Source organism: Hemitrygon akajei, chromosome 21 (assembly GCF_048418815.1).
Source record: "Hemitrygon akajei chromosome 21, sHemAka1.3, whole genome shotgun sequence".
In the NCBI taxonomy this organism is placed as follows: domain Eukaryota; kingdom Metazoa; phylum Chordata; class Chondrichthyes; order Myliobatiformes; family Dasyatidae; genus Hemitrygon; species Hemitrygon akajei.
Window position 1 is genome coordinate 56593333 of NC_133144.1, and position 23399 is coordinate 56616731.

The 23399-nt window shown below is 41.8% G+C and overlaps 1 protein-coding gene and 1 long non-coding RNA gene across 3 annotated transcripts in view; one reads left to right on the forward strand and one right to left on the reverse strand.

Moving 5' to 3' along the window:
- LOC140714322 (uncharacterized) overlaps nt 1-23399 on the forward strand; it is a 118046-nt gene that overhangs the window by 19765 nt on the left and 74882 nt on the right. For both annotated transcript variants that reach the window (XR_012095858.1, XR_012095857.1), the window contains exon 2: nt 16732-16893. This is a non-coding gene — a long non-coding RNA (uncharacterized lncRNA). The remainder of the gene's footprint in view (nt 1-16731; nt 16894-23399) is intronic.
- The window catches only part of LOC140714321 (collagen and calcium-binding EGF domain-containing protein 1-like), a 176862-nt gene continuing 164262 nt past the window's right edge, over nt 10800-23399 (reverse strand). Inside the window, exon 11 of the mRNA XM_073025473.1 lies at nt 10800-16630. Within this exon, the coding sequence (XP_072881574.1) occupies nt 16439-16630 (192 nt within the window). The 3' untranslated portion in view covers nt 10800-16438. The remainder of the gene's footprint in view (nt 16631-23399) is intronic.

Sequence of the window (23399 nt, forward strand, 5' to 3'; positions counted from 1 at the left end):
CAGTAAACGGTAAATCAAATCAATATTTGGTGTGTCTACCCTTTGCCTTTAAAATGGCATCAGTTCTCTTAGGTACACTGTTGTGCAGTTTTATAAGAAAGTTCACTGGTAAGTTGTTCCAAGCATCTTGGAGAACTTGCCATAGTTCTTCTTCAGACTTTGGCTGTCTCATTTGTTTCTGTATCTCCAGGTAATCTCAGACGGCTTCAATGATGTTAAGATCAAGGCTCAGTGGAGGCCATACCTCCTGAAACCACACAAAAAAATAATCAATTCAGGGTGCCTAAGACTTTTGCATAGTACTGTATATCACAGAAATGGGCTGTCCTGCCCACCACATGCATCGCAAACATTTTGCTCATCTACATTAATCTTATTTGCCTGCACTAGGTGTATATCCTTCTGACCCTCGTCTCTTTATGTGCATGACTAAATCTCTCTTAAACATTGACTATATCTGACTCCATTGCCTCTCTGGCAGTGAATTCCAGCTAGCAGCCACATTCTCAAGAGATTCTGCAGATGCGTGAAGTTCAGAGTAACGCACACAAAATGCTAGAGGAACTCTGCAGGTCAGACAGCATCTATGGAGAAGAATAAACAGTGCATGTTTCGGGCTGATACTCTTCATCAGGACAGTTTATTTATTTCCATAGATGCTGCCTGACCTGTCGAGTTCCTCCAGCATTTTGAGTGCGTTATTAACCACCCTCAGTGAGCAAATTCCCTCTCACATCCTCTAAAACATTCCTTCCTCTCATGATCTCCCCACCCAAATTGATTTAACAGCATCTTGCTTTTAATACCCATTCCTGGGGGAAATAATTTAGTCTATTTGCTCGCTCTCTTCCTTAATTTTATATATCTCTACTAGGTCATCAATAGGCCTACTTCGTTCCAGCGAAAACGAATGCAGTATATCCAGCCCCCCTCCAATAACTAAACTCCTCCAATCCAGCAAACCTGAGGAATCTCTTCTGTACTCCCTCCAATCCTTCCTATACCACATCCTTCCTATAGTGTGGTGACCAGCATTGCACATGATACTCCAACTAGAGTTTTGTAAAGTTGCAACATCCCTATTTTTATATTCCTGTGAATATAAAACTTATGAGAGCAAACTTGCCCTATGCCTTTTTCTTACACTTTCAAGGAAGCTATAGATCTGTACCCCAAGATTCCTTAGTGCCCTAGCATTTACTGTATATGTTTTACCCTGTTTGATTACTTGACCAGAACACTGCGGTGGATTTCCTGTAAAGCGGGTTTAAAGTGACGAGGTCGTTTGAAACATCAAGACGAGTGTGGAAGTTTGGAAATTCTTTGGGTATTCCAGCGCTCTGCAGTCTCCAAGAGGATTCCAGGAGGTGGAGGCAGCGTGTGTGAACCTCGTAGTGGGCAGTCTGCAGGATGGGGCGCAAACCGATGTTAGGCTCGATGTTACTGATTAAAGCTGCCATTGTTCACCAATTAAAGCAATGAGGGAGATTGAAGTATCAAAGTGCGTGCTGGCTGCTTGCCTTCTGATCAGTTGCTCTGTACTGGAGAGGGAAGAACCTGCCGCTGCAACTGAAGGTGCTTTTTCTACGTTCTGGATGTGGACTTTTGTCTATAGACTTCTTTCCAATCTTGTAGTTTTTATATTCTGTGTTTTTTCACCCGATCTTCCCATTTTTTTTTTGTGCAAGAAGAGGGAATTGGGGGTCGATGAACACCATTCTCTATAAACTCTAAAGGCTGTTGTGCATGAAAATCTCAGGAGGTCAGCAGCTTCTGAGACAATTAAACCACCCTGTCTGGCACCAACAATCATTCCATAGTTAAAGTCATTTAGATCACATTTCTTCCCCATTCTGATGTTGGCTCTGAAAAACAAATGTACCTCTTGACCATGTCTGCATGCTTTTATGCATTGAGTCGCTGCCACATGATTGACTGATTCGTTGTTTGCATTAATGAGCTGGTACACGGGTGTACCTAATAATGTGGCCACTGAGTGTTTACTGTATGTCACGTTGCAATTCATTTTCTTGTAGGCATTTACAGGAAAATCAAAAAATACAATTGAATTTATGAAAAACTATACATAACAAAGGTTGACAGCATCCAAATGTGCTAAAGGGGACAAATCATACAGATATTGGAAATCTTGAGTAACACACAAAATGCTGGAGGAACTCAGCAGGTCAGGCAGCATCTATGGAGAGGAATTGAATGAGGTTTGGTGAATTGGGAGAAGGAGATGGACAATATTAATGGCAGAGTTAATGATGGAATCATTATGTCCCCTTGCAATGTTGGGCCATAAAAACATATGATCGGACTTGGTTCTTAATAAGTAAAAGCAACTTCAATTTACAGAGAAGCCTTCATTTGCTCAGCATGTACACAGTATCCATCAAAATAATGTCAAAGTATTTAAGACATATGGGCAGTTAAAGTCTGATGTCCTTACTAATCAAGAACTTATCAAGCTCCGCTTTAAGTATACCCAATAACTTGGCCTCCACAGCCACCTGTTACAATAAGTTCCATAGTTTCACCACCCTCCTGAAGTCATTTCTCCTCATCTCTGTTCTAAATGGACATCATTGTATTCTGAGGCTGTGTTCCCACTAAAGGAAACATCCATTCCTTGTCTATCTCTATCTAGGCCTTTCAATATTTGATAGGTTTCAGTGCGATCCCCCCTCATTCTTCTGAACTCCAGTGAGTACAGGCCCAGAGCCGTCAAACACTCCTCGTACGTTAATCCTTTCATTCCTGGGATCATTCTCGTGAATCTCCTCTAGGCCTCCTCCAATGCCAGCACATCCTTTCTCAGATTAGGGGCCCAAAACCACTCACAATACTCCAATGTGGTTTGACCAGTACCTTATAAAGCCTCAGCACTGCATCCCCGCTTTTATATTTGAAATGAATGCTAACATTCATAAGAATATCAATAAAAACCAATGATGTTGGAAATCTGACATAAAATCAGAAAATACTGGAAAGACTCAGGAGGTCAGGTAGCATCTGTAGGGAGAGAACAGAGTTTATGCTTCGGATCGCAGACCCTTTGTCAGAATTGGAAAAGAGCTTTTGGGAAGTCAAATTTAGTCATACGTATAAGTTAATATTTAGTTTAGTGGGTAAAGCCTTCACCAGCTGATGAGCTATGAACAAGATTTAAAGGGTAATAGTGGTGAGTGATACTTTGATAAAGATTAATTTTATTTGTCACATGTACATCAAAACATACAATGAAATGGGTCAGTTGCGTCAACAACCAATACAGTTGAAGGATGTACTGGGGACAGCCCACAAATGCCACCATGCTCCTGCCACCAACGTAACATGCACACAACTCATTAACCCTAACCCATACATCTGTGGAACCTGTGAAACCCACGCAGTCATAGTAACAGCATAAAACTCCTTACAGACAGCAGCAGGAATTGAACGCCAAGTAGATCGCTGGTGCTTTAAAGTGTTATACTAACTGCAAAGCTGCTGTGCTGCCTCCTAATATGGGCAGACTTTATAATAAACCAATCTCTGATCTCTTTTGACTAAAGGTTTACAATCTTGTTTTAAAATAATTAATTGAATCAGATTCTTGTGAGAGAACTCTCCCATTCTATAAACTTTTGTTTGAGAACGTCTCACCTGAACAGCAGTTCTTTTTCCCACGTATATTAGGTACTGAAACCTGATAACAACCTTGTGTATATTCCATTATATAAATAGGTTGCCACTTAACCACTTTGAAATCAGACAGTCTGGTTTGTTTCTTTGTCTAGTATGTAAACCAGACACTAAAAGTCTTTGTTCATTTCAGTTTATTTTCTGCTGACAATTTAAGGTTTGCCAACTTGAGTTGGTTTCATCACGTGATCTCTAACCCACTTCCTGGCTCCCATGATTGTTGAATAACATTTTCTGGTTATGGTCCACCCCTCATGCCAATTTAAATGCTGAAATGACAAAAATAATGTTTCAGAATTTATCAAAGTTTCTTGATTGCTGGCCAAAGAGTGTGGAGGTTGCTTAGTGGTTCATTTATTGGGCTACTCATTCAGAGATCCAGGCTAAAAACACACGTTCTAGCACAGAAGCTGGAGGACTCAAATTCAGTTAATTAAATAATCTGGAATTTAATTCTACCACCATTTATTTAACTAAAAAGAAAAGCTAGCGTGAGAACTGGAAACAACTGCATTGTGGTAAAAACAAACCTTGTCCAGCAAGCTTGGCTTGGAAGGAAATCAGCTGATCTGATCTGGATGTGTCTCCAAACCTGACCAATGTGGTTGGTTCTCAGTAGTCATCTACACTATTTTTGCAATGTATTGGCATCCATCAACTTTGGATCTCCTGCTTTGAGTCTTCAATAGTATTAAGGCAACTTACCACTACCTTCACAGAGACATTTAGAAATTAGCAATAAATCAGAATGAGAATCAGGTTTAATATCACTGGCATATGTTGTGAAATCTGTTGTTTTGCAGTACACTACAATAAAAAAACTATAATTTAAAACAAGAGATGTGTATATAGAATTAAATAAGTAGTGCAAAAAGAGAGGGAAGAATTACTGAGGTAACATTCGTGCATTCATTGTCCATTGGGAAATCTGATGGTGGAGGGGAAGAAGTTGTTCCTGAATGTTGAGAGTTTGTCTTCAGGCTCCTATACCTTCTCCTTGATGGTAGCAGTGAGAAGAGGGTATATCTTGGGTTGTGAGAGTCCTTAATGGTGTATGCCACCTTTTTGAAGCATCGCCTTTTGAAGATGTCCTCGATGCTGGAGAGGTGAGTGCCTATGATGGACTAACTAAGTTTGCAACTTTCTGCAGCTTTTTTCTGACCTTGTGCAGTGGTCCCTCCACACCAGACAGTGATGCAACCAGTTATAATGCTCTCCACTGTATACCTGCAGAAATTTTGTGAGAGCCTTTGGTGAAATACCAAGTCCCCTCAAACTTCTAATAAAATTGCATCAATAGGTTGTGCCCAGAATAGATCTTCACAGATGTTGACACCCAAGAACTTGAAACTGCTCACCCTTTCCACTGCTGATCCCTCAATGAGAACTTGTTTGTGTTCCTTTGACTTCCCCTTCCTGAAGTCCACTATCAATTCCTTGGTCTTACTGACATTGAGTGCAAGGTTGTTGTTATGATCTATCTCACTCCTGTATGCCTCCTTGTCACCATCTCAAATTCTGCCAACAATAGTTTCATCGACAAATTTATAGATGGTATTTGAGCTGTGCCTAGCCACTGTTCTCAATTTTTATCCTTGTGTCTCAAATTTTTTTTAATAATTGAGGAGTTTAAAGAAACTAAGAAGGAGCCCAATAATTTTACTCCCAGCAGGGTTTTCAGTTGTGCGGTGTCTGAAGATTGCTCTTCAACTCTTGAAGACTCCAAGGCCATTTCCCAAGTACAGGCACCTCCCTTCCTTCTATAACTCTTGAGTATCAAGGTGCCGAAATTAAAGTTACCATCTATAAACATACAAAACTCATATCTCAAGTCACATGTATGTTTTGCAGAGCATTACCTATGTGCCAATTTTATTCCATTTTAAAAATACTTTTCAATGAATCCCATGCACTTTCTTGTTATTTAGTTGTTTATTTATTCAAACTCTCCATCAAAAGTTCCACCTCTGCTGCTCCCCTTGCTTTGGTATTATTTGCACATTTAACATGTTTTTTCACCACCCTGACTGATAACAAAATACCATAGAATATGGAAACTTGTAATAAACAGGGCAAGTTTGGAAAACTCAATGGACTGTGCTGCATTCGTGGATAACATAGAAACAGGATAATACAAACGTACTTCAGGTCAGTGACTGTGCCCAGCAGGACTTTGATTGAAAATGCTGTTTTTCTCTTTTGATTTGATGTATTTCATTAAGTTTGGTTATTACACAAGCAGAGCTCTTTCTAACTCTATATTGTACTTCAGAATCTTCAGGCAAATGAGACTGTGGTTTCATAGCTCAGTGTTAATCTCTCGGCCTGACTGCCATGTCAGACTTCAAGTCTATGATAAAATGGTGAAGCAGGAGAGCTATCAACTGATCCTTGGTTGTCTTCTTCCCCTCTCCCCTCTATTCTCTTCCTCTACCTCATCGTCCCTTCCTCCCCTGCTCTCTCTAACCTCGCCCATTTCCCCCAATGATACTCTCCCTTTAATCCATCCCCTTTCCCCTCCCCTTTTTCTCTCCCCACATTTCTCTGCTAATCCCTTCATCTCCCCCTTTCACCCTCACCCTTCCTCCCTATCCCTCACCTCCCCTTTTTCTCTCCCCACATTTCTCTGCTAATCCCTTCATCTCCCCCTTTCACCCTCACCCTTCCTCCCTATCCCTCACCTCCCCTTTTTCTCTCCCCACATTTCTCTGCTAATCCCTTCATCTCCCCCTTTCACCCTCACCCTTCCTCCCTATCCCTCACCTCCCCTTTCTTTCTCCCTCTCTCCAACCCTTTTCAACCCCTCCAGTCTCCCCCTCTCTGTTGTCCTCCTTTTCCCTCTATCTCTCTCCCCCTCTCTCCCCTTCCCTCTTTCTTTCTTCCTCTTCCCTTCTCCCACACTCCTACCTCTCTCTCACACATGTATTATTGTCACATATGTGGAAGTTCAGTAAAAAAACTTGTTTTGCATGTCATCCGTATAGATCAGTTCAACACAACGGTGCATTGTGAATACAAGGAAAAGCAATAACAGAATGCAGAATAGCGTTACGGTTACAGAGAAAGTGCAGGCAGACAAGAGGTGCGAAGGCCATATTGAGGTCCAGAGTCTTCCTTATTGTTCTAGGAGACCATTCAATAATTTATAACAATGGGATAGAAGCGGTCATTGAGCCTGGTGCTATCTTCCGTCCAATAGGATGGGTCTCAGATTATGCTAGCTGCTTTACTGAGACAGTGGGAAGTGTGGACAGGGTCCCTGGAGGGGAGGCTGCTTCCTGTGATGAGCTGAGCTGTGTCCACAACTCTCTTCAGTTTCTTGCATTCATGGCAGAGCAGTACCAAGCCGGGAAAGTTTTCTATGGTGAATTGATAGAAATTTGTGGGGTAAACAAGTATTATGACCATTCATTTAAAGGAATTTACAGAACGTTGGCCTTCATGTGAACCTGTGGAGATGGTCATTGTAAATTCCTGTGACAACTGATGCAGGATAACATCAGAGCCGACATTCCAAGTGTGTTCCTCATGCCATTCTCACTGTGCTTGAGTCTCAGGGATGTTCTTCAGTGGCCTACTAAAGGAGCAAAGCCATCTCACTGGGATTCTGTAGGGGGCCAGTATCCAATTTGCAGCTGGAATGTTCTCTCGTGTAGTGTTTAGCGCTCGCTTTACAGTGCCAGCAATCATTGAACGGGATTTAATTCCCAACGATGCATGTAAGGAGTTTGTACATTCTCCCCGTGACTGTGTGGGCTTCCTCTGTGTGCTCTCATTTACCCTCACATTCCAAAGGCTTGTTAAGATTAGTGAGTTGTGAGTATGCTATAGCAGGACTTGCAGGCTGTCCCCAACGTAATCCTTGCTGATTTGATTTGACACAATTGACACATCTCACTGTATTTTGATGTAAGCGTGACAAATAACGCTTATCTTTATAAATTCACACATGACTACTTGGCCAAGTGTGGGTAATTCATGATGAAAAGGACACCAAGAGATGAGATCTAGACCCTTAAAATAAAAACAAATTTGAAGTTCAGATGGATATTCAGTGATAAGGCAGCAGGTCTAAAGCAAGAATTCACACTAGAAAATGAACCATCATTCGCACCATGGAGAAGATGTAACAATAAGTTGTTACATTTATTAATAACTTTAGGAAAAAAGGCAGAGAGCTTTCTGGTGAAAAATGGATCGAGACCTGCAAGCAGATATGCAAAGGTAGATAAAACTCCTTTGAAAAATGTTCCATTTCCAAAATTTGTCAGCCATGGAATGTAACTTAACAGGGCTGAGTAATACAGATTGTGATGCAGATTGATCTGTTGGTGTTTCTGCTTGAAATAACACCGACAGTTCTGTATCTCCTTCCCACCGGACTATCTTTATTAACCTCTTTCGCAAATCGAATGAACTGATCAGACTTCATTCCCGTGTATTCAGAGGAGCAGATTGATGAGGTACCCCGACCATTCTCTTTTTGACAATTTTTTTATTGCTATTTCATGATTTCTCACTTTTACTGTGAGTGCACATGTAAAAACACGTATGTATATGTGAGTTCACAGAATTGAAATCTGCACAAGAGTGTTTATATAGTGCTTGCATGTGTACAGACACGTATGTACAGTATAGAAAGGTAAAATAAACTTGATTTTATATTATTTTAGAGCTTCCAAAAGTTCTGTGCAGACAGTTAATTATTTGGAAATATTGACATTGTTAAAGATGAAAATGCCACAGTCAATTTGTAAACGGTAGGGTCCCACTTACTGTACAGGAATGAAATTAAGACAAATCTTGTTTGGTTATGTTATTGAGAAATAATTTTTTGCAAAGGCTCGAGGGAGAACGCTCACCCTCCCCCTAGATTCAGCTCTTTAAATCAGTACCATGGGTTCTGCTGGGGCCACGTTTTCACACTTTGTCTGGAAGATTGTTCTTATGACAATGTGGGACCCTCAACATGTGCACTGGACAGCTTGCCTAGATTCTTTGTACTCATGTGATTGGAATTAGACTTGAATCCCCAAACTGCTTTCACTAACAACACAGCCACAACACCTGGATATATTGTTGTCATGGATTAGCATTATACAAGCGTGAACACCAATTAGACTTTCTGGGTGTGTCAGTATCAGAGAGCACATGATAGCTGGCCTTGGCATTTTTAAGTCATATTTTCTGACATTATTTATCTTACTTGTCAATTAATTGAAAAAGAAACTGAGCCAATTTGGGAAACCAATATTTCTTTGAGAAAGTTTGATCATGTGGATAGCCAGATGCTTTTTTGCAGGGCTGAAATGGCTAACATGAAGGAACATAGTTTTTAAGGTGCTTGGAAATAGGTACCGAGAGAATGTCAGGGGTAAGTTTTTCACATAGAGAGTTCTGGGTGCGTGGAATGCACTGCTGGCGGCAACAGGGTCTTTTTAAAGCCTCTTAGGTACATGGAGCTTAGAAAAATAGAGGGCTAGGCGCTAGGGAAATTCTAGGCATTCTCTAGGGTAGGTTACATGGTTGGCACAAGATTGTGGGCTGAAGGGTCTGTAATGTGCTGTAAATTTTTATGTTCTATGCTAAAATAAGATGCTTCAGCCTCACAGGGGGTACAACAAAAGTGACTGCTTATATGGATATTTATCACAATAAGTGCACACATTAGACTTAATGCTATATATTGTATCAAACTTTTGAAAATGTTAACCAAATGGCACGTTGAACTGAATTGGGGGTGTGCTAGATTTGCGATTTAGATTTGGTCTTGATTCTATCAGCTCTTATATCAAACAGTTGGGTATCTTTTCACATCAAAGTACAATGTCAGGCACTATCTAGTGCCTATGTAGTGAACTTTGGCAAAGTCTCCTCATTAACCCACAAGACTGCTAGGTCAGCAGGGGAATAGGAACACCGTCACCTGTAGATTCTCCTCCAAGTGAAATCACAAACCATACTGAATTGGACGTATATGTTTGCTCTTACATTGTCTCTGGATCTGAATCCTACCACTACATGCTTAACAATATCTTAATCATACAAAAGAATGTTTACCTAACAGTACTAAACAGTTTTAAATGATAGGTCTTGCAAGGTGTTGGCTGATCCCATTTATAATATGTGACCGGATTAACAATTTATACCGAGAATAACCTTTGGAAAATAATTCCTTACATGCAATGCAGTGAGATAGTGAAACAGTGCAGCTCGGGTATCGATGTGATAACAGGGCAACTGAGAAGGGTACTTTCATCACCCAGAGTGGGGGGGGGGGGTCTAAAATTTGCTGCCTAAGAGAGTAGTGTGGCATTCAACCTTGTACCATTTATATAAAGAAAAATCAGTAAAAATTTAATGAACTATCAATGCCAAAGCTGTCGACCAAGAAGTGGTATTAGTGTCAATAAAGGTTTCTTTTGAGACAGCATTGAGATGTTGCACCAAATGGTCTTGTTTAGTGCTGTCGACTTCATAGCTCTAACGACGGTAGTCAAATATTTTTACTTGTAGTTTTGGGTGATGCATTTGGAAGGAAATCCCCTTCCCTAGTTTTAACCACACTTAGATGCAATGTTCTGCCCACTATTCAATGCAAAATTTGCCTGTTGAAGATCCTCGATCCAAAAAGCATACTGTCAATGAGCTGAACCACAAGAGACATCACAGTCTGAGCTGGTCCCATTGGTCAGTGTGGACACTGAAGCACTCCCACCCTCCCACATTCTGATTTGCGATGCTGAGTCCATTGCAGCATCTTGTTGCTGCCCAGAGTGGGTCTATAACTACTTATTATTCAGGATGGAAGTGATAGTGAAAGTTGTAAAGAGTATACAGTAATTCTCTGATGCTTTTCTGTTCCTCTTCCTTCTTCTCCCAACTTGGAGTCTCAGGGAAATGATTGTAATTCAAGAAGGTTCAAATGAACTCAACAGGCACAAAAGAGGATGATACACAAATAATTTCTGAACAGATCCATAGAACATTGAACATCATGGCACAGCAGGGGCCTTTGACCTTCTAACCTTCTATAAGATCAACCTAGCCCTTTCCTCCCACATGACCTTCCTTCTTTATCGAATATAGTGCAAAGATACAAAAATACCTGAGTATATTTTTCATTCTGTAAGTACACAGATGCATATTCAAACATAAAGATTCCTTAGAACCTGATATACAAATGATCTTAAAGCATTACGTAAAGGACAAGGACAATCACCTGTATATTTTACAGGAAAACAGTTACAACTTTGTGTCATAAACATAACATCCATTGCAAAATCTTTATAAGATATAGCTCATTGTCAGTGATATCTCCTACAATCATTTGATAATTATGAGATATTATTTACAGTATGTACAAGATGAGAGGCAGGTCTGAAGCTAAAGTTGCATAGTGGCAAAAGAAACTAAACAAATTATTGGCATAGCAATTTTTATACTAAGTATTGACAAAGAAGTCTGACCAGAAATCTTGACAACAGAAATCAAGAGAGGATACTGGTCGAAAATAGAATGCAGGCTGTGTGCTTCTGTTATTGAAAAAAGCTGTGTGTATTAGTAGAAAATGGTTCACCTAGAGGATGTAGCAAATAATGTTGTGGAGACATTTTGTTGTTGATCTGGTTGATGGAACTGATCACGTCTGCAGAGGATGCAAAGGTAAGAGGAGGAGCAGGTAGTAGGTGTTGAAGAGCAGAGAGTCTGCAGAGAAACCTCAATAGATTTGGAAAATGGGCAAAGAAGTGGCAGATGGAATACAATGTAGGGAAATGAATGGTCATGAACTTTGGTGGAAGGAATGTAGGCATAGACTATTTTCTAAATGATGAGCAAATTCAGAAATCAGAGAAGCAAAGGTACTCGGGAGTTGAATCAGTAGTAATGAAGGCAAATGTAAAGTTAGTATTTATTTTGAGAGGAATAGAATATAAAAGCAAGGATGTAATTCCAAGGCTTTATGAAGCATTGGTTTGCCTGCAGTTGGAATATGGTGAGCAGTTTTGAGCCTCTTATCTAATAAAGGATGTACTGACAATGGACAGGGCCCAGAGGATTACCCTGGGATCAAAAGGGTTAATGTATGAGGAGCACTTGATGGCTGTGGGCCTGTACTTGCTGGAGTTTAGAAGGGGGGGGGGGGATCTCACTGAAACCTGTTGAATATTGAAATGCCTAGACAGAGTGGATGTGGAGAGGATGTTTCCTATAGTGGGTAAGTGTGCGACCAGAGGGCACAGCCTCAGAATACAGGGAAGTCCCTTTAGTACAGAGATGAGGAGGAATTTCTTTAGTCAGAGAGTAGTGAACTTGTGGAATTCATTGCCACAGATGGCTGTGGAGGCCAAGTCATTAGGTGTATTTATAGCGGAGGCTGATGGGTTCTTGATTAGTAAGGATATCAAAGGTTAGGGGAGAAGGCAGGAGAATGGGGTTGAGAGGGATAATAAATCTGCTGCGATAAAGCTATGGTGGAGCAGACTTGATTGGCCAGATGAACTAATTCTGCTTCTATGTCTTAAGGTCTTATGGGACAGTCTGCACAGTAGCTCAATGGACTGCAAGCGCTTTCCTTAGCCTTCGGCAGAACTGCAGGCAGCTGTGCGCAGTTTAATAAACACACACAGGTTTCCCTTTTTATCTGCTTTATTAAATAGGCCAGCTTGTTTTGTTCAAAGGAGTATTCTGTCACTTGAGTGCCTTGGCTACTGAGAAGCAAGAATCCACGCACAGCTTTTAAACTCGGTATCAGGTGGTCAGCGAACTGTCTTGTAAATTATCCAGGTAAATTTGATATAAATCCCTTTGCATTTACAGTGTCCTATAAAATGTTACAACGTGCCTTCACAACAAATTAAATGTGAAGTGCAGCTGCAATGGCAAATGTTGAAACGGAAGTGAAATTAAAAACTCCAAAAAGGAGGAAGTAAGACATTAGCAGTCCAGTGTCGACTTGGAGATTTGAAGGACCTTCTTTTGGGCTGTAACAATTCTACGTATACTTTACAAAGAAATATTCACACACAAATTTGTGAAAAAATTGCCTGTTATGTGCACAGTAAATAATCTCGTTAAAGTGGATGTATAGTGTAGGTAATCTGTAGGCAGCATGTCCCCAATACAACTCACACAAAATGGTGGAGGAACTCAGCAAACCAGGCAGCGTCTATGGAAAAAAGTACAGTCGACGTTTTGGGCCGAGACCCTTCAGCAGGACTCCAATACCATGTCATTAGCAAGGGATAGTAGATATGAAATCAAAACCAACCAATGCATGGATAATAGTGCAAATCATGGGGGATGATTTTAACCTAATGCACTCTAATTTTCACACTTAAACATTTAAACAGCAAATATTGGAGATGCTGAGAATTTGCAAAAGAAACAGCAGGTGGGACAGTATCTTGAGAAAAGCAGAGTCAATTTTTCTGGTCCAAAATTTCACCTGAGCTCAGGTGTTTGCTCTCTCATGTTATTTAAGACATTTTAATCAATTTGTGATAAATTAGGGAAACAAAGCTAGCAGAGAAAAAAAAATTCATGCTAGGTATTAAGATCAGGACTAAACCGTATTAAGAGGTTTCAGTCTTGGATTCTGTCAGGCCGTCTCATTGGAAATTTGAAATATAGCAGCGCTGCAGACTGTAACATCGAAACAGTGAGCTGTTCCCCCCCCCCACTTGCTGTGGAAGGAGTGATACCTCTCTCTCCCTCATTAGTGAGAGGGAGAGAGCCTGTGGGATATCAAACTTTAGGGATGAGCAGTGGTTTTTGACGGTCTGTAGCTTGTGGCCTTTGGAGGCTTGCTAATGCTTGGTGGGTGGTGGTGGGGGCTGATGCTTTCTGCTGGAATAAGTGGGAGGAGGGGAATGGGGAGGATCGATGCTTTGCTGCTGCTTGTGTGTGGGAGGGAAGGGGGTATTTGGGGTTCTAACATTTTCCTGTCATTCATTCTTTGGGGTTTTTCTTCTGTTTCATGGATGTCTGTGGAGAGTAAGAATTTCAGGTTGTGTACTGTACACATTCTCTGATATTAAATGGAACCATTGAACTATTGGTCATATGGTTGAAGGGAAATAAATAAGTTTTATGGGGGGGGGTTGAGGTACTGAGACGTGGATCTAAGCTGGACAATTCATCCAACAACACAAAAATGAGAGACTCTGCAGATGCTAGAAATTCAGAGGAACAAACACAAATGCTGGAGGGACTTAGCAAGTCAGGCAGCATCTTTGGAGAGGAATGAATAGTGGGTGTTTTGGGCCAAGGCCCTTCATCAGGGCTTATTTGGTAACCATATAACTATATCACAATTACAGCACGGAAACAGACCATCTCAGCCCTTCTAGTCTGTGCCGACACTTACACTCACCTAGTCCCACTGGCCCGCACTCAGCCCATAACTCTCCATTCCTTTCCTGTCCATATACCTATCCAATTTTACTTTAGATGACAATACCAAACCTGCTTCTACCACTTCTACTGGAATCTCATTCCACACAGCTACCACTCTCTGAGTAAAGAAATTCCCCCTCGTGTTACCCTTAAATTTTTGCCCGCTAACTCTCAAATCATGAGGTAGGAATGATCAGTACTGGGTAAGGGAACTGGTGGGAGCTCTGTGGAGTTAATGAGGTTGGTGATGGTGCAGGAGACGATGGCCTAATGCTCCCGAGAGGGGTCCTTTTCAAGGAGTTTATAAGAGGGGGTGTCTGAGAATTGCCACCAGGCCTCAGCAAGGTAGAAGTCAGTCCCCCGGACCACAATGATATCCCACATGTCTGCGGGTTTGATAGCGAGGTTGGGATTGGTGGGGAGAGAGTGGAGGGCAGTGGGTTTCAGTCTGAAGATCCGACTGTTTATTCCTCTTCATGAATGATGCCTAACATGCTGAGTTCCTCCAGCATTTTGTGTTTGTTCAGTTCATTCAGTAAAACCATGGACTCCTTTATGATTCCCTAAAACCACCGATAACTATAATCAGTGGCTGTTCAGTCCTGAGATCATTTCAACCTCACTCTCTCTGCTCACCACAGGGAAAGTACATTAAATGATTCCAAGATGTCTGTTTTAAATAAAAGGACCATTCATTGTTGTGGCACCATTTAAATGTAGGCCTACACTGCAAGGAGTAGTTGAAAGAAGTCCAGTCATTCAGCAATTGCCATTTAGCCACGTAAGATGACGTTCAACCTCTGGCAATGATGCAGGTTTTTTTTTAATGGACTCTCTTAATGGAGGAAAGAGGGAGGAAATTCCAGAGCTCTAAAGCCTTGGCAGCTGCATTGATTTGCTACTGGAAGGAAAGTTGGCAAAAAAAATACAAGGGCAGCTTTTCTTCTTGTAGTAATGATTCATGAGCTCAGAATATCCTGAAGCTTTTTCTCAGCCTGAGAAGCCCTTTTGAATACTTTGCCCTTGCTGCAGGAAATGTAGTGTTCAACGGGCACTCAGAGAGACACCTGTAAATAGCAGTGTGATAATGACCAGGGAATCTGTCAGCAAGGTGGAGGTATGAGCATCATGTCATGCAGCTTTTAAAAACATGAGAGGGATCAATTATTGATGGATAATGCAACGAACAATCTGCTGGAGGAGCTCAGCAGATTGAGCAGTATCTGTGGGGAGGGTGGTAGGGCAAAGAACCTGCAGGGTTTTGACCTGAAACAGTGACAATTCCTTCTCTTTCCTCTTCCCCTCCCCACAGATGCTGCCTGAACCACTGAGTTTTTCCAGCAGACTGTTAGAGTTCAGCATCTGCGGTCTCTTATGTCTCCAGGGTCAGATGTCTTCTCTGAATATTGCTTTAAAATGTCTGCCTGCAAATGCCTGTTTGGCCTTTGCAATGAGAGCCTCCTAACACAGAGGTGAGAGCGCTACCCACTCAGCTAAGGCTGATATCAGCCAACGATCGGGGGCAGAGGGCAGCCGGAGTCATTTCCAACCAGCTTGTGGCAAAATAAAACTTCCAAGTGCTGCATCTGAACAGGATAAGATGGATGATGTGATCAAAGGCAGAAGATGTCGAGAAGGCTTCCAGTTGGAATCAGATCCAGGCTATTGAGCCAAACATCAGCAGAAGAGAGGGTGGAAGGGAGATAGAGCTGGTCTTGCTAAATAAGGGCAGCACAGTAGCGTAGTGGTTAGTGTGAGGTTTCACCACACCAGTGATCTGGGTTCAATACCTGCCACGGACTGTAAGGAACTTGTACGTTCTCCCCTTGACCACATGGGTTTCCTCTGGGTGCTCCGATTTCCTCCCACATCCCAAAGACTTATGAGTTAGTAGGTTCAATCACAAACAAATCCTAATGAAGGGCCACCGCCCAAAACATCAAATGTACTCTTTTCCATAGATGCTGAGTTCCTCTGACATTCTGTGTGTGTTGCCTGGGTTAGTAGGTTAATTGATCACATGGGTGTAATTGGGCAGAGTGGGCTCATTGGACCAGAAGGGGCTGTAGTGATGCTGTATCCTTAAATAAAATAAAGAGGGAGAAGGTTTCTAACTATTGAGGTAAGCAATGGAGGGCAGAGTGATTACAGACAGGATTGCCAGGGGGATTGAATGTATAGCAGAAAAATTCAGCTTTCCACCTTGGAAACAAACAAACACCAGCTATATAAAATATCAATTTATATACTGTAAGTAGTTCGTGGCACAATCCGTGGAGATTGATTGATCTGACCAAGTCTTATAAGAATACAAGACAAAGGCATGTTCATTAGAGCAGGGAAGATCCAGTCACCTGTTGCTACTGGCAGACTCTGTGGAAAACATCTCCTCCTGCCCTGATCCCATGTCTTGTGCATCCAGGGGCAGAGTGTCAAGAGTGATGCCCCGTCGCTCACCAAATACTTGTTCCTGCAGTTCGATTATATCATGTCTGATGTCAGCCATCATCAGTAGGAGGAAATCAAATGATCCAGGGGGACCCTGAAAAATAGATTTATCCAATAACATTCAATGATCAATTTTCACAGCAACACCCTGCTTTTCTGTTTACTGAAGTGAGTGGTTTATTCTTTCTATTTCAGATCTTAAAAGTGCAGGTTTATTCTCGATGTGTGTCAGAAACTTACACGCAGGAGAAGGGATTTCTTCGTAACTGTGAGTTGAGTGAGATAAGGAACAGAGTTTGGAGCCAGCAAAGCAAATCAGGATGAGCAAGACCAAAATATCCGTCATACAACGTGAAAGTAGGTAATTCTATTGTGCATTAAATTATAGTTGAATTCGCACTGACAATGCTTAGATCAAGTGTTCAAAGTTCAAAGTAAATTTATTATCAAAGTATGTATATAACATGTCACCATATACTACCTTGAGATACATTTTACTAAAAGTCACGGCCCTGATCCTTGACTCTCCAATCTACAGAAATAGTTTCCCTTCCTATCTTATCAGATCCCTTAAAGTGGTTATTTAAATTCAAGACTGCATATTGTCATTCATCAGTGGGCCCTCTATTGGTCAGGGTTGACCATGGACGTTGTGTCCTAGTTGTCTACGTGAAACACAAGCTGTGGTAAACTATGTATACCTGTCTGGACACAGCCCCTCTGCTGACTGCTCCTGTGGCTCCTCCCACAGACCCCTGTATAAAGGCGATTGGAGGCATTGCTCCCCACCCCCCCACCCCAGTGTCCGAGATGCTGTGCTCGATTTTGCTGCTAATAAAAGCCTATCGTTCACCTCCCGTCTCCGAGAGTTATTGATGGTGCATCACAAGCCTGGGCTGTAAGATATGGAGAGCAAGCTGTTGCCCATGCAGCAAGCTCCCTCTCTCCACACAGCTGATGAATCCAAAGGAATGGCAGGGATCAACACAGTCTGGCACCAGCGGCATCGCAGGAGTTGCCAATCAGTGTTGAGTTCAATGTTGGACTGCCTTAGGGACTCCAGCTCCAGATATTTCCTGGGAGATTGCAACCGAAGCCTTCCCCATGAGTGGGTATAGTTTGAGATCAGAGTTTTCCTTCTCCTAGATGAGCTGCCAACCACTGCTGATGAGCCCCATCCGGCCGAAGTGACTGGTTTTAATGCGCCAGTAACCAGCCTTTGCCCCTTCCCCTGTCAGGCCAGCAGCTGGACTTAGTTGTCAGAGGCTACTTGAGACGCCCGACATTGGGAGCATTTAATAAGTACTGCAGTGGGATTTTATCTCCACTACCTTCTTCCGCTATGACAACCTTAAGTACACAACCATTGCACAAAGAGAGTAAAATGATAGTTCACTCTGTATCTGATACCGCATAAAAAAACACAAATAGCATAACGAACACATAAAGAACACATTAAGTATAAATACATAAGATTAGCTTATAAAAATAAACTGTTTATACATCGAGTGATGCTAGGTACATAAGGTGACAGGAAATGATAAAGTGATAGTGGTGGGGTGGGTTAATGGGTGGAGATGTTGATCAGCTTGATGACCTGGGGTACAGTAAGTAACTGTTTTTGTGTCTGGTGGTCCTGACGTGGATGCTGTGTAGCCTTTTCCCTGATGGGAGTGGGACCAACAGTCCACGTGCAGGGTGGATGGGATCCTTCATGATACTGCTGGCCTTTTCCGGCACTTTTCTGTATGTATGTCCTTGGTGATGGGTAGGCTGGTGCCAGTGGGCTGTTTTAAATATCCATTGTAGAGCCCTACTATCTACCGCAGTACAGTTTTCAAACCACATGGTGAAGCATGTTAGGATGGTGAACATCCTAGAATGATGCTAAATCATTCTAAATGTCCAGGAATATTTAGGTTTGTCCAGCAATGGTGGATTGTGCTCACTTCTTTTATTTTCTAATCAGAAATGTATTTAACCACATTTGGACTCCTACTTAGCCATGCACTATCAGCTGCAAATATTGGAAAGCATTTCAGCTTACGCTCACTGGCCACTTTATTAGGTGCACCTGTGCACCTGCTCGTGAATGCAGATCTTTAATCAGCCAATCACCTGGCAGCAACTCAGTGCATAAAAGCATGCAGACATGGTCACGAGGTTCAGTTGTTGTTCCGACCAAACATCAAGATGGGGGAAGAAATGTGGTCGAAGTGACTTTGACCGTGGAATGATGGAATGAAACAGCAATTACGTTCATTGAGCATGTGATGTCACTGCCACCAAATAATTAAGATGTCATATTTAAAGCCTCTGTCTATGGGTGGTGTATTGAGTACTTACTTTCACACATAGCTCATGCTCAGAAGCCTGACCTTCCTTTGTGCTACTTGTTTCAAAATTCCATTTCTGTTGTTGCTTTATCTCCATGCTTTTGTAGACTTCCTGTGTTGAAGTTAAAGGCACTTGTGCATGACAATAATCTATGATGTGTAACATCAAAGTTGCATTAAACTGGAGAGAACACAAAGTATTTCCAGGTGCAGCAGCTGTCGCCTTTGTGTCAATGTTGTTGAGACCGCAGAAAAGTCTTCTGCTTTTGGTGCAGAATCACGCAACTCTGTACACGGGTATCATTTGCCATCTTTAGATAAAGTAAACCTTGTAAAATGCTGGAAGTTCTCTGGGTCTCATGACATCGATGAGGTTCTTTAAGTGTGGAATCTTCAGTAGAATGGAATTGCATGAAAGGTCTCTCTCTCACTCACACACTCACACAACACAATGCAGTAATACTCATGTGTCATATTGACAATATGCATTCGGCACACCACACACCTAACCCACATCGTGCATGTGCATGCTCTATTAAAACTAGAATGACAGGCACAGTGCTTAAATGAACAAGAGACGACAGTTAAAAGGCAGATTCTGGACAGCTCCGGATGTAGCCCAGCTAAGTGTGGGCAGGTGAGACTGTGGTAGGCAGATGAATACAACTCTGTTCAACCCAACACTCTTCTGAGACTGTTCACCTATTACCATCTGATCTGAGCTTCATACAAAAGCTCCATGATTCGGAGTCATCCTCTGGAGCAAAAGAATAACAACAGCAACAGGCACTCATCCTCTTTAACTTGTCCCAGCGTCTAATTAAATGACTGATTTGTATCTCTTATAACAGAATAATTTTTTAAAAACTAATGCAAGATTAAAGATTCAAGATTCAATTGTTACTATTTAAAATAAAGAATTAATTGCTCTTTGTCCTTGTGATTACTTCTACCGTGACCCTAATTGGACCTCCTTGTGAAAGTTTGCTTAATAAATAGTTTCTGAATGATGTGTCACAATGTCCATTCTAAAGTGATTATTAAGGATTTCAAAGGTTACAGGGAGAAGGCAGGAGAATGAGGGTGAGAGGATTAATAAATCAGCCATGATGAAATAGTGAGCAGACTTGATGGGCTGAATATCCTAATTCTGCTCCTATGTCCTATGGACTAATGGTCTTATGGTCAGGTAGCATCTGTGAAAAGAGAAACAGTTAACGTTTTATATCTGAGACTGTCCTTCAGATGCTGTCTGATCTGCTGAGTGTTTCCAATATTTTTGTTTGTATTTCAGATTTCCCGTATCTGCTGTTTTTTTTAATTCCCATTTCGCACCATCCCTGATGTAACAAAATGAATCAAACAACTTGATCGGCGTGTCATTAAAATTAAATATGATACTGAGAATTACATTGATCTGTTAGGGTTACGTCATTTGGTACCTTGTGGTTTGATGTTGGCAGCTACGTCATGAGAAAAAGATGGTAGTTGATTCTTACTCAAAGTATCTGGGATGAATTTAAATACTTCATCTATTTCCTTAGTGGCTCGACAGACACTAAAGAACAGAAATAAGCATAACCAACTTTGCAATAAATATAAGAGAAGCTCAGGGAGATACAGGTGGCCCTCGACAGGCTCCAACAAGGTCCCGTTACCGTGACCACAGCAACAGTTCACAAATCAGCAAAGAGTCTGCGATTCGCTCCCACCTGGCAGAAGAGGCTTAGAGCAGTCAGCAAGTGCATCCCACTGGTCTACAAATACTTGATTGTACATACAGGCTGTACATAAAATGGGTATTCACAGACTGAAGCGGGCTTACATTAAGTTTAAGAACATAAAATGAGACAGAATTAGATCTGTAGGACTCTAGTGCCTGCTTTACCATTCAAACACATCAAAGATGAGCCTTTACCCTTAGTGCCATTTTCATGCGCAGGTCATACATCCCTTGATTCATATTTATTGTGACATAGGAGGCCATTCAGCCCATTGAGTCTATGCAGCACACTCAGAAAAATCTGATCCATTTTCCCGTCAACTCCCTTCAGATTCTACCACAAATGCCAGGAATAATTTGAGGCTGTCAATTAACATACCAGCCTGCGTGTCTTTGGGATGTGGGAGGAAACAGGAGAAACCCCATGCTGCTGTGGGGAGAACATGCAAAGTCCATACAGTCACGGAGGTTGGGATTGAACCCTGGTTGTTGGAGTTGTGAAGTAACTCCTCTAAAGTTTGTGCTACTGAGCTACCCATTCATTCATATCTAAAACTCTGATACCCAAAAGCTTGGTCACAGAGGTGGATTCAAACAAATCTCCTAAAGGAGGAATACAAGATGGAGAGGTTTATTTAGAGCAGAATTAGGCCCATTGAAACTGCTTCACTACCCCATCATGACTGATTTAGTATCCATCGCAATCCCATTCTCCTGCTGTCTCCCTGTAATCTCCGCTTCCATTACTAATCAAGAACCTGGCAACCTCGGCTTTAAATATACCCACTGGCTTGGCCTCCAAGGCCGTCTGTGGCAATGAATTCCACAGATTCACCACCCTCTGGCTAAAGAAATTCTTCTTCATCTCTGTCCTAAAGGGAGGCTGTGCCCTCTGGTTCTAGACACCCCCACTATAGGAAACATTCTCTCCACAATCACTCTATCTAGGCCTTTCAATATTCGCTAGGTTCCAATGAGATTCCCCCATTATTCTTCTAAACTCCAGCAAGTACAAGCCCGGAGCCATCAAACACCCCTCATACATTAACCCGTTCATTCACGGAATTATTTTTGTGAACCTCCTCAGGATGCTCTCCTATGCTGAAACATCTTTTCTTAGATAAGGAGCCCAGATCTGCTCACAATACTCCACGTGCAGGCTCACCAATGCCTTGTAAAACCCAGCATTACATTTGTACTTTTACATTCTTGTCCACTTGAAGTGAACGCTAACATTGCATTTGCCTTCCTTACCACCAACTCACCCTGCAAGTTAACCTTCAGGGAATCCTGCACAAGGACTCCCAAGACCCTTTGCATCTCTGATTTCTGAATTTTCTCTCCATTTAGAAAATAGTCCATGCCTTTGTTCCTTCTACCAACGTTTATGGAATATGGTAGATGCAAGGTCAACTGTGTGTGTTAGAGCAAATAAACTTGGGGATGAGTAGATAGCTGAAGTGAGAGGTGCACAGAGATATCAAAGATAACAAGTGACAAGATCATACAGGGATCAGTCAAAAGGGTGAAGTTTTTAAAGTCAGGGCACTAATTCAGCAGAAGACAACAGTGGTCGTTTAGCAGGTATAGCGGGAGATGATGTGTTAGTGCTTAGGCAACAGAGTTTTGGATGAGCTGCAGTTTGCAGATAGTAAAGAGAGTTGCAGAAAAAAAATATACCTTGGAATGACATCCAGGAATAGATGTTTCTAGAGGTTGTTAAGGCTTGGGCGAGGGTTTCAGCAGCCGGCAAGCTGAGACAGAGATGGGACAGAGTCGAATGCTGCAGAGGTCGGAACAGAAGGGCTTAGAGATGGTGTGGATATGTTCCCTGAAGCCAGTCTGAAGATGAAATATGACACCAAGATTGCAAAGAGTTTAGTTTTATTTCCGAGCTTTGCCAGGGTGAGCATTGCTGGAGGTGTAGAAGAACTTTCTTGTACTGGATTAAACCAGTAAAGGTTATTGTTCATACTGATATTGATGGCTTTTATGTTTTTATTGACTATGATGGTTATACTTATTTATGCTTTTTAGGGTATGTTAAGCCTCTTTAGAAATACACGGAGCATTTACATTCATCCCAGATACTATGAGTAAGAAACACACTCCATCTGTTTCTCATAGAATAGCTCCTGGAATATTCCAATTTCAGTTTATTTCACTCGATGTTCCTTTCCTCGCTTATTCCCAGACTGACACTCAAAAGTTCCCCTGAAATCCGCTCCAAACTTAGGAAACACATTTTCGCACTTAGAGGGCAGAGGAGATGTCAGCTTAAGAGGCCATAACTGAGATTATTAGGCAAGAGTTGAGACAGTTATGTAAACATGAGGTGGAGTTAGAGAAATTAGGCACAATCCAGCTGGATAGCAGAATGGATCTTTCTATTCATCCATTTAGAGTCATAAAAGAGGACAGCACAGAAACAGGCCCTTCAGCCCATCTAGTCCATGCCAAAACCATTTAAACTGCCTACTCCCATCAAAATGCACCAGGATAGCCCTCCATAACACTACCATCTATGTACCAATCCAAATTTCGCTTAAATGTTGAAATCGAGCTCGGATGCACCACTTCTGCTGGCAGCTCATTCCACACTCCCACGACCTTCTGAGTGAAGAAGTTTCCCCTCCTGGTAAACTTGTCACCTTTCGCCCTTAACCCATGAACTCTGGTTGTAGCCATAGTACATTCATCAGAATGCGTTGCCATGGGAACTGCCAACACTTATTGCCCATCTCAATCTGCCACTGAGAAGATAATGGCGAGCTAGCTTCTTCAACCAAGGCAGTAATAGAAAA